Source organism: Lepisma saccharinum, chromosome 2 (assembly GCF_977018435.1).
Source record: "Lepisma saccharinum chromosome 2, izLepSacc3.1, whole genome shotgun sequence".
Classification (NCBI taxonomy): domain Eukaryota; kingdom Metazoa; phylum Arthropoda; class Insecta; order Zygentoma; family Lepismatidae; genus Lepisma; species Lepisma saccharinum.
In genome coordinates this window covers 167006957-167019795 of record NC_139230.1, presented here as the reverse complement: position 1 = coordinate 167019795, position 12839 = coordinate 167006957, and the positions used below count along the sequence as shown (strand labels likewise).

At 34.2% G+C, this 12839-nt stretch overlaps 1 protein-coding gene across 1 annotated transcript in view; it reads right to left on the bottom strand.

Moving 5' to 3' along the window:
* Positions 1 to 2336: 2336 nt before the first annotated feature.
* The window catches only part of LOC145984176 (nucleoporin NUP188-like), a 174515-nt gene continuing 164012 nt past the window's right edge, over positions 2337 to 12839 (bottom strand). The window contains exons 19-20 of the mRNA XM_083117667.1: positions 11831 to 11913; positions 2337 to 7160 (exon numbers count right to left, since the gene is read on the bottom strand). Of these exons, the coding sequence (XP_082973793.1) occupies positions 7157 to 7160; positions 11831 to 11913 (87 nt within the window). The 3' untranslated portion in view covers positions 2337 to 7156. The remainder of the gene's footprint in view (positions 7161 to 11830; positions 11914 to 12839) is intronic.

The following is a 12839-nucleotide window of genomic DNA, read 5'->3' as shown; positions in this document are numbered from 1 at the left end:
TCCAAACTATTGGCTCACCCTGTATGCAAATGCATGTAAATCTTCTGAATACATGTTTTAGCACGAATATTCTTGCAGTTAGTTTTCTGTAATAGTTATAAATATAGTCATTGTTACTCTGTGGACAGTTATAATCAATTCAGAAAGTCTTTGTAATGTGCAATATCAGTGTTTTTAATTCAAGTGTGTTTCATAAATTCACATAAATTTTATACACAAGCCATCAAAAAAAAACCACAACTTTTTTTTCATAATATGTTAGAATGTACCTATAGAATTAGTTAAACACAAAAACCAACAAGTTCAAAGGACCACCTTTGACCAAAATATTTATTAATGCAAATTGATGTTTCTTACAGTAAGAAACAGTTTTTGTTCATAAAAAATCATTATTTGTAACAATGGAAAAAACATGTAAGTCTTCAGACATTTTTTTATTTGAATCTGCACACTTAGATTGGCTGACAGAAAAAAAAAATATTGTGGAGCTACGATGATTGCATGCTGAAATATAATAATAGTATTAATGTTCTACACTCCTGTGATGAAGAGCCAGGAGCGACATATATTAGTAAATCCTGAAAATGCTGACCTCCTGTAACTAAAAGTATAAGGCCCAGAGAAAAAAATGATACAGTTTCTTACCTAGGTCAATGCTACTAGTGTACAAAATTTCGTTGAAATCCATGTCTGTGGGTGACATGGCCTGGTTGAATTGACATGGAATGACCCCTAGTTATCGACAGGCAGAACTGGGCACTGATTAATTGGGAGTCTTGCATATTATTATTATTTTTTTTTTTTTTTTTACAGAAAGTTTATGTTAGGAGAAAAGTCCATCTTGTTCAATTGTGTTTCATCAATCAGTCAATGGAAGTTCATTACACTTAAACATTGTTCATTATAGAAAAATTATCTCACGTGCTTTCTATGCCGGAGTTTTAAGTCCACTTTATGTGCAAAAAGGCTAATTTGGAGTGAACCACAGTTTAAAGTGGGATCCAAACCACTATGTACCTCCACTGGGTATCAAACCCAGGACACCTTGATTATAAGGCAATGGCATTACCACTTGCCATCAACCTTGCTATCATAGCAAACTGAGAGAATTTTTTGTTTTATGCTTGACGCAATTGTAGATGATCTTAAATAAACTAAATTTGTACAACCATTAATAGAGATTATTTGAGATTCATATTTCATTCCAATTTCAAATGACAATAAGTATAAAATATACATATAATGAATAAGAAATATTGCAAGAAAAATCAAACACTTCATACCAGTCCAAGAGCTTGTTTTGAAATTTAATTCTTTCAATAAGGAGTATATAACAAGATTGAATTGCAAAAAAAAAAAAAAAAAAAGGGCTGACACACCCACAGTTACCATACATTCAGTCAGCATGAAAAAATTAAAAAAAGAATGAAATGAAAATTCTAGGTTTATCAAAAACTTTTCAGTATTGATATGATACAATACAAATATAAATAATAAATCAGAAAATGTGTTTGATTTTTAAAATGAGTCATCATATATATAGTGAATAAAAACACCCAGACCTACACATATACATGACAGATACATAGATAGATAGGTAGGTAGGTAGTCGTTTATAGTCTGTTGAATGACTGTCTTTAATATGGTAATCCTGGACACACCCCTACTTTTGGTATGTGGAATTATGAAACTAGGTGCATTTGATTAAAGGAAAATCAATCTTACTTCAAATGAAATATTTATTGCTTCCAACAGACTTATAATTATAGAAATATATATATAAAACACAGATATAAAAAAACTGACTATCATGATAACATTAAATGCATTAATTCATGTATCACTTTATTGTACTTTATACTACAAACAAGACACTTTCTTTTAAACTGCAGTTAACTGCCATTAATATGTGCATTTCACATATTCCTTCTTGTGCAATACATTACAAATTTATGTGAATATGTATCTTATTCAACACAAATACTTAACTCTTATTCTTACAAAACCAAAGCTCACTTAGTGAAAACTCATGCAAAATAAAGCTGACATAAAATTAATATTATACATGTAAATGTAGTAAGAAAATTGTACAATTTTTCTACTTTACTTATTCATATACAGTGGAACCCCGATTTCAAGTTCCTCAATTTTACCTTGTCCTGCATTTTACATTCAATCTTGGTGGTCCCAACATAGCAAATTGATAAAAAAATTTCATCGGTTTTACATTTTCCTGAATTTTAAGTTTTTTCAACCTGATCCCCTGAAATCGAGGTTCCACTGTATGTACTTTATGACAAATATAAGTGAAACAAAAATAGTGACATAATATAAAATAAATATGTTAATGCATATACTTAAACTTATACTGAATGTAATATTCTTTAAAAAAACAACTTTAAAAACATAATGTTGGAATATATGGTAACATACATTTTAATATAGTAATATATAGCATTCAAACACTATTACAGGGTAGCTGCTCTTGTGCTGCAAGCAATTTCAGACTTTTCCAACAATTTTATTCCCAATTTCAAGGGAAAAAAACATAATTTGAACAAATTGTAGAATATCACATATCAGTTACAATATACAGTCGAAACCATTTATAGCGACATTGGGTATAACGGCGAAATTTAATGGTCCCGTCTAAATCCTACATAAACACTGTATTTAAAAAATCTTAGTATTACATCGATTATTACGACATATCGCATAAAACGACGTATTTTTATTACATTTTTGAAGAAATGTATCTGCTATAACGTCCAATGTTGATTTTTTTTTTACGTTTTTGGGGAATGCCGACAACAATGTAATGCTTATTTTCAAACTCCTGTTTTCAGTAGATTGTAGATTTCAAATCAGTATGTCTGTTAAATAGTCAAGGCAAGCATCCCTGTCATGATGTCGCCAAAGAAATACTGTATGTATAGAGTACTGTACTGTATTTTAATTTTTGTACTGTAATAAATTTTTGTAATACAGTAACTGGAATGAGGATGTTTCATTCATCACTATGATAGCACATACAGCAAGTTTAAAACATAAAACTTACAGATTTGAAATGTTTATGGGGAGGGGGGGGTTAGTGCGACTATTGGCTATAACGACCGTTATATCGACTATCGGCTATGGTGGTCCCTTCAGAGTCGTTATAACCGGTTTCGACTGTATATGTATTGAAAGACTAGAAAATACTAGATCAGGCACAAATGACATGGTTCAGGTACATGAAGAGGATGCACAAGGAGTGGGGAAGAGGGAAGACTACAATGTCAGTGGAAAGAGTAGGTAGTGAAGAGTGTCACAAGAAGAGTACAGGTTTGGAACACTGTGGAAAGAAAGGATAGGTGGAAGATCAAAAATTGAGATTCTTGACTTCTATTCCATCCCAGCAGGAGACTGGAGATGGTGAAGGATGACTATTTTTTTATCTTACGTTGAGGCTATTTAAAGATCTACTTCAAGGTGCAAACGAATAGTAACATTGCACAATTAATATCATAACACCTTATGTTTAGTCCAAAATTTCAGAACCACCAGAGTATGAAAAGGAATTATCAAATCCATTACAAGGTTAAAAAGATGCATCAGTTAAGCATAAAATCTAATAAAAACTCCTTGAGGCCTAAAGTTGTGATCAGCCAGATCTTGTCACCAAATTGTGTCAGAGTTGTATTAACAGGATCGAATGCTTTTCTTCCGATTCAAATTCTGACGTCAATGGAAGTCATTTCCTTCCTGACTGAAAATATGGTTTTACAATCACAGCCAACATTTATTAATATTATCGCCTTCATCATTAGTATTATACTTGGATCTGTTTATTGATAAACCTTTCTATACATTACATTCTGCATAACAGTTGGCAATATTTATTCTTTGCACATTTACTATTACATGCTGAGTGTCTAGTATGTGTGTTACTATGCTGACTTTCCTCCTCTCCTCTGCTACATCCCATGTGATCATAAACTGTTGTTTTAACTGATTTTTTTTTACCTATGTATGATTTATCATGATTGTAATTACAAGATTTGTCTAATTCTTCTACAAAATAATGCTTAAAGTTTGATAAAATGTAACAGATTTTGCTTAGCATTATTTTATCTATTTTTTTTAAAATTCTTCTCATTTTGAATGATAATACTTGAACAACCCACTCATACTTTCCTCTTGTTCTGATTTGGATTTCTTCTCAGCTCTTTTTAACATTCTTCCTATGATTCTGCAACATTGTATTTTAAGATACCCAATTCTTCTTCTAGTAGCTGTTGGTCGAAACAAATATATATTTCATCTTTTATTTTTTTTAAAAAATGGGGAAAATAACATCGGCAAGGAGAATCTTCAGAGAAGAGGAATCAGAGTGAAACAAGGACAACATACAGAAGGGCAATTGAGGCAGAGTTGAAGCACACGAGAAAAATATAGGGTGAGATTACAAAGGTGATACAGAACAGAGTATGCTGGAGATTCATTTTTATGGTCATATATCCCCCACGAGATTAAAGGAGTCAAAGTCAAACCAAACATTGGTTTTCTGTTGTAAAGAGTGGTGTGAAATACTACAAATAAAGATTTTGGTGCTTGTGAGTGATATGTATATTGTGGCGGTAAACCTATTGTTTCCTCTTTCCTTTTTTTGTCATACATATGCCAAACCAAAGCAAAAAAGGGGAGGAAAGTCAGCTTTAGTGACAAATGCAAATAGTAAAGTGCAAAAAAATAAATACTACCAACTGGACCTGGCTGGACACAACTTCATTCATCAAGAAGTCTTTATTTGACATTTACTCTTACCTGAAATATCTATGTAATCTTTTAATGGATTGCTAATTCCTTTGGCCACTCTGATGAACAGCCCAGTTTGTTTGGCCACTGCGACTAAATACAAAGTGCAATTTATGATGTTGATGACTTATTGTGTGAAGTACTATGTTTTTTTAAAAATGAAATATGATATGTAAAAAATATATTTAATTAGACTAGAAAATTTTAATGACTTAAGGTCCACTAGTATAAACCCTGAGCAAGTGTCCAATTTGAAATGTTGGGTAATAATATAAAAACTTCATAAACGATGACATATTTTTCACTAAAATATTACCTCTAGTAAGTACATGCTAAAGAGCTAATATTTAAATACTTTACAATTTTTTAGCAAGGTTTGCTTAGTTTCTATCAAGAATATCATTTTTGCATAGAAACGTTCCTGCACAATAAAAGTTTAATCGACGAAGACAGTTTCTATCAAGAATTTCCTTGTTTGCAAAGAAAAATTCCTCCACAATAAAAGTTTAATTGACAAAGACAGTAAATCCTGAATAATTTCTGAAATTTGTGATCTAAAAACACCCTGCCTTACTGCAATAAAATCACACATTTTCTGTGTGCTACAAATATTCTTTGAAAATTGACAATGAGAGTATATATTATTACACACGTAAAATGTAAACAACATTAACAAATGTAAGCTGACTCAATGAAATGCCATGTAAAATTAAATTTACATGTATCAAAAACTCATACAAAATGTAAACATGGGAATATATAACATAATATTACACTTCCATTCCTGCAATAACTCTCAATCACAATAAATCACAACCACAATAAATCACATGTTCTATGATAAACATTCTCTTCAAAATTTTGAAAATAATGTGGATGCGTGTTTCATTATACATCAGCAAGTATTTTTATATGAAAAATAAATTTCATCTGGATCACAGCATTCACAGCAAAAACAAATTTAAAATTCACATAAACCAAACACCTTCATATCTACATATGGCAATATATGGTAACATATATTTTTCAAATTATATGTGGAAGTTTTTTGTATTTCTACACACACACTTACTTACTTATTGGATGTGATTAGTATTAATAACTCTAAACTGACTTGGAAAAGTCTTCTAAACTAAAATTCACACAATACAAAATGCAATGCAACATATTGCACACTTCTCTGAAACAATGAACATTTAAATAATATCAGGGAGTGTGTGCATGGACGTTAATCACTGAGAAGAACTTGATGTTAAAAATATGTCTATCAAATGAAACACTCTAACTTCAGTTGTGGAAATTTACAGGAACATACATTATTCATTAAAAAAACAAAAAAAAACAAGTGTCATGTTATTTTCTTTAAAATTCAAAATGGAAATTGAATGTCTGAGTGAGTCTACAGTTTATTCAACACATGGAACACTCATCATGTGTACATGGCACTGAAACCAGACTCAGATGAAGTCACTTAAAATAAAAATTTACACATGCAAATAATGGGAATTAGTATGAAAGTGAAAGCATATACTTCCACAGCCCCAAAATTACTTTTACAATCATGCTTTTTCTAACACTGATAGAACATTGACCTTCCCACCTGCAATTAAACCAGTGACACTGTCTCAGTGTTTCTCATTTTAGTGTTTTTCCAGTATTGGAAACTTTTGGATGGCATTTTCAATTGACAAAATTTGACAAAACGTGATAAAATGATGTGCTGTTAAGTGGTGCAATGACCTTTTACAATATACCCTTACTAGCCCACAGACTTGCACAACCAATGTGAGAAACAATGCTTTCAATCAGAGCAATGGAAGTTATTACTGCAAACAAATTAAACATGTTCTATGAAACAAATATTTTGCAAAAAACAACAATGAGAATTCAAATGATACCAGTGTAAATTTTGACTATACTCAGACACAAATGACAAAAATAAATTTTATGTAACAATCTTACATATGGCAAAACTGAAATCACTCATTTTCAAATACACAACTAAATACATATATGTACAGCATTCACCAAAAGTTGCAGGACAAATGGCATTTTATGCTAGGCAACCAGAATTACTTATCACAAAAACTTTGGCATCAAGGCACTGGTGGGTTGCATGTAGTTAGGCTCAATTACAGGGTTGTCATGTGCAAAACAGATATGTGTGAAATACACAAATGAAGGAATTTATGTAAACCTTTAATGGAAATGTCATTGTACTAAAACTTTTGGTGAATGCTGCATGCACATCTTCACATCTATTATATTTCTCCTAATAGATCTGGAAGAAAAATCATCACCTGGTCTTCTGAGATTAAAATTCTTTAAACGAGAAAGGAATCAAGATTTTCAGGAACTTTTACCTGCAAACAGAATCACCAATTATTAATAAATAAAAAAAAGCCTAATAAAAAATCACATTTATGAAATACATTTTAAAAGATACAGAGTCAAACATAACAAGAGGTCATAATATTAATATTTACTGAATATCTCAACAGTGCATGCTGGAAATCAAGAATCTCTTTTTAGTCTGTTTTTCTTACTATGCCAAATAAATGTTGATATCCTAATTACAACTGCATACAAAAATCATGCAAACATTCCATTAAATTGGAAACTTTTTTCAATAACAATGAAGGAAAATTTATGAGGTGATTACTTAGATTATATTAAACCTAACTGGGAAACACTTGTTGACTTTGTTACTCAACTCTACAGTGGGGAAACAATTGTGACAATGTGACTGGTTTCCTATCCAGACATCAAACAGAAGTGTCTCAGAGAAAAATTATCCCACCTTTGTTTAAGGTTCACAGTTGGGATAAATGGAAAGCCTTTTATTGACTGATGAAGAAGGATTGTGGTTTGTTTTGAAACATAAAATGACAAGTTGATATTGTATAAAGTTGTACAAGGAACAAACACTAATCCCCACTTTTTATGTAGCAATTTTATCATACATCAAGCTACAATAACGCATTTCTATTTTCATTACAATAATTAATTTTCATGTTTGTACAGACAAGAACTAAAGTAGATTGGAGATCAGACGCAAGAAAATTAGCAAAAATGAACTTGGAATTGGAATCAGCATTCAGAAATCAAACACTTACAGTCAGGTGTTGCTTGCAAAAATAATTAGGAACTATTAAGTGTAGGGCTAAGCTAATACTGATGTCAATGTATTGGTATTGGTATTGGAAAGTATCATTTGCATTTTACCAATACTGGATGATACTTTTCCGGCATTTAGGTCTTTTACAGATTCCGCAAAAATGCCATGTTGTACTTTTGCAGAGCTTTTTATAATCCTGGAAATTATGCAAAATTCAAAGTTTCCATTTAATTTGCACCAATATTGTGTGAAAACTATTTATTGATTACATAGAGATATTTTAATATTCTGGTGTAATTCTTTAATATTTTGAGGCAAAAAACTGATAAATTTATGCTTATAATTAGAGTACTCGCAAATATTAATCAATATTTTGAACAGATTGTTACAATTGTACAGAGGTTGTTTCCAATCTATGGTGACGAAATTGCACACCTCTTGCAGCACCACCAAGCGGGAAGAGAACGAAGCTGCCAGTCGTGTGGGCACGTTGGACCGTTGACTGTGCATGGTGTGGTCATTGCATATCGGGAAGAATATCGCCGAAAATCAGTGCATATTGGGAGGGTTACATATCTGCACTTTCCGACGTAAACTACAGTGATAGTGCCATTATAAATAAAACTGTGCAAGGAGCGTGGATTCACTGTGTCCAAAAATGGCATATCATGGATGTTGAAAGGGGCAGGTAAAGCGGGGCGTGGGATGATTCCTGTGGGGCAGAAACAGGCCAACTCCCGGCCTGCCACTAGCCGCACACCAGCTACAATTCAGGATGTCTGGGCACTGGTCATCAGGGAGAATCCAGCCACACAGAGAAGTATCGCGAACCGGCTACAAACATCACTGAAGACATTGCACACCATCATTCACCTTGATTTGGGTTTGGAAAAGTGATGCAAAGGGCATGTTCATAAGCTCAAAACAAGGTGTCAAGTCACACATATCGCTCAACCTGCCTCTTCCTCCAAAAATGGCAGATGAAACTGGAATTCGTGCCATTCGTTTCACAGACATTCCAGTGAAGTCACCTGATGCCTCACCGATGGACTTTTGTGCCTTCAGCCTACTGAAACGAGCCTTGTCTCACAGGAGACCCCACACCATTGAAGTGCTATGGAAAGACTGTCAGGAGGAGTGGCTGAGCCTGGACATGACTACACTTCGTGCCAGTCTCCTACAGTGGAAACTTCGCTGTCAGGCAATTGCCAAGATGCAGGGCCACCAAATAGAGCACTCTCGATGGTGGTGACATGGTTTCTCTTAAAGTAGGTGCAGTTTGAAATCGTCACCATAGATCAGAAACAACCTCTGTAAAACATCCATACCAGTATAGATGGGAATTGGTACAATTATTATCGACATGGGTATGAGTATCAGCTCAGATTCGCTCAGCTCTTGTTAAGAGGGTGTTGGAAACATGTGGATAAATTACTGGCCTCAATTATTCCATCAGCATAAATTATAGTTCATAAAATATCAGGTGTAAATTATATCTAAAAGTGAATGACTAAATTGGCTACTCTAAATCACACCTACAGTTCTTAAAGAGGTGCCATAAACTGAGACCTCATCACTGAAATGTGATAACTTTGTTCACAATTGACAGAGGTAGACCAGCACATGCTGTAACCTCAGAATAGTTCGTTCCTTGCCTCACTCAACAAACCACTTAATTTTTAGCAGATGGGGGGGGGGACTCTTGACACCTGTAAGCTTCCTGAAACAGATTTTCAGATGTATGCTTTTCAAATGTGCAGTGATGTACTATTCTGCTTGTTCGGGGGCCTATGTATGGAGACCATAGATCTGGCTGAGGAATTTGTATACAAGATTTTCCCTTGCCACTATTACGCTCAAAGTACATTAAACCTTACAGGGTTACCTACATACAAGGAGGAAATATTTTGCACAAACCAGAGTTTTCTAACCTAAAAATATAACCTTAGGCAGTAAAGTTGTCAAAATTGTTTAAGAATACTGTAATATTTATTTCCAGATACCGGCTGTTAGCAGCAGCATGTACTGTTAAACTCTGTTCACTCGCTTTCTCCCCTTCTCTATTTATATGTACAGCCTTGCTGCACAGATCCCTGGGACAGAGAAAGAGACAAGTTTCCTGGCAGAGGTGCTGCAGCTAAATGTACCATCCAGCAGTTTATGCTGACATGGTGCACAACAGGTTCTGCCACTGATTTCAAGAGACAAAGAACACCATCAATTTGCATGCCAGCAGTGGTTGCCGATATTCAACAGTGGATCACAATCAGGCCCAGATTTCCCAATAGGCCTCATAGGCCCGGGCCTAGAGCACCACGATTGTTTGTTTTAAATTTATAAGGAATACCTAATTCTTGGATTGCCTCTTTTTTTTTCTCCGGACACACGAATGGAATGACTTAATGTAATTGTATTATATAAGTTAACGAAGAATAGTTCTTAAGAGTGATAGGCTAGCAGGGCTCGGAACTAGTTTACTATTTTGTTGTTTTAATTACCGATGTTGTTGTTTCGAATGTACAGTATTGTGCTGAGCTGGGTTGGCGATTGCAGCAAGAATGTGGAGCCTGCTGCTTGCCTTTGAAAGACAACACCGGCTTGGCTTCATTTCAGGAACGCCGTTCCTTGTTACTGCCAGCATTGGTTGCATATCAAAAGCATGTGATTCGCGTTAAATTGTTGAGAATTAAACTGTCGGCGCAAGCATTATTAATGGGGTTTCGCATTGTACTATTCTTCTGTTAGTTGCTCGAGAATATTATTCAATAAGTAGCTGGTGTGATGCATCTCGCGCGTGTCAGTGTCCGACGTGCGTTTGTTGATGTAAGTTTAAAATGTAATTACGCTCATTATGAGTAATCAAAGAGTAAGACTCAGTGGGTCACAATACAAAAAGAGAAAAGCAGAGAAAGCAGGAAGAAGCATTTCTGAAGAAGGTTCCGAAAATCAGTTCTTTCTTTATACAGAAATGTAATGAGGAAAAAAGTGAGGAAAGTGCCGTTGAAGAGCCCAGTGTGTGTTCTGTCCTATCACTTAAATGAAGTAAAAGTAAAAAGTCTTCTCTGAAAAACAAGGTAAATATTAAAATGTAATTTATATCATATAGCTTTGTTACATTGTTTGTACGTAACTATCATTTAATTAATACTGCATGCCGTTAATAGTAATACAGAAAATAATGATTTTTTTTCATTCTTGATAAACAGTATGGGGGCGGCACAGCTTCTTTGGCCTAGGGACAGTAAAGAGGTAAATCCGGTCCTGATCACAATGAAAGTTTAGAAGTTAAACAAAAGTTTATTTAGCAATCTAAGGTCCCTTATGCCCTGACAATGTCCCGTGATCTCTCCATTTGAAAGTGCATTTTGTGATGTGTCAATAAGTTGAAGGAAGCCAATAGTCAAACATGTGAATTATTTATATGGTTCCTTAACATGGTTTCAAAGGATTATTGGACCCACTGTATTACTTAATGACCTGGTTCCATTTAAATGGGTATGTGAACTCTTAGAACACCAAGCATATAAACCTTATGTGATTCACCACAAACAGCTACGTGATCTCAAAATTAGTGTTTGGTGCAAGGTACCAGGTTCATGGATTATATTGGGCCCAATATTTTTTGATACAACCATCATGAAGTCTACCAGGACATCTTTGAACAGTTTTGTACACAACTCACACCCAAGGAGTGGATGTATGCTTCCTTTCAACCGGATGGAGCAATTTGCCACATGTTGAAGGTGTCTCTTGCATGAATTCACTGAAGAAAAAGTTGGTGCTGTGTTCTACAGACTTACCAACTTGTGATTGTTAAATTTCTCACTGATTATTTCATCTACATATAGATTCAGAAGACAAACATGTCAGTTTCTTCATGACATACATGAAAATAAATAAATGTCATATACTTACATGTACTGTGCACCATACGTTGAGTTCCTCAGTATCTGTTCTGTGGCCGCTGCCTCGTCCATGAAGCCAGGACAAGAATGACCCTGAATGAAGGACAAATAATGAAATTATACAATAGAGTCTTAATGTACAAATTCACATATAATCACACAATAGAATCTTAAAGTATGACCAGATCAGAAAAAAAAAATTATTCTGGTATGATCCATGCCTTAGAAATTCTTTGAAGTTATGTTTGCCATGGAATAATATGCTATACTTGCTTGAAATTTGTTCACATTTAACCAAATTTAAAGAGACTACATTGTAATTAAGTGTGGTAAACATGGTAATATACCAAGAGGGTAAGAGGCTGTCTTTAACCTGCAGACAATGAAGGCAGTTTTGTACAGTCTGGAGGAAATTGTCATTGTTAAGGATTCCTTAAAACAGCATCGCAGGCAAAAAAATCACAGAATAAGGGGTTAAATGGGTGAAGTGGTGGTGTATTCACTCAGAAGTTATTTGTATAAATTGTTATCTAACACAAAATAACATTTTGGAATGAATGGCAACATGTAGCATGAGGCACAGACTGGTATACTCACAATTGCAAACTGTCTTGCATGCTACATGAAAACTTCAAAATGCATTTTCTCTCTCACTACAAAATTTTAATAAGACACATGGAAGATCCTAAATGTCCAAAAATGAGCAAAATCAATTGGAGGTGTTCTTGCTATTCAAATTTCAATATTGAAAGCATCGGAACACTGGTTGAACCATGCACACAAGGAATTTATTTTGGGCGTGATCATCAGCAAAATCCAAAAGCAAAGTCCCTTTAGGACTGCATACAATTCTGCCATGTAGATGGAACAGGCAGGATGTAGGGCGAAACTGTAACTTTGGGAGTCCACAACAAAGGTGCATTCCATTGATTCAATAGATTTGGTCTTGTCACATGATGTACAGAGTACATAGCCACATAGCCAGCCTTCTTGTCAGAGACGATGTGATATGATGGATG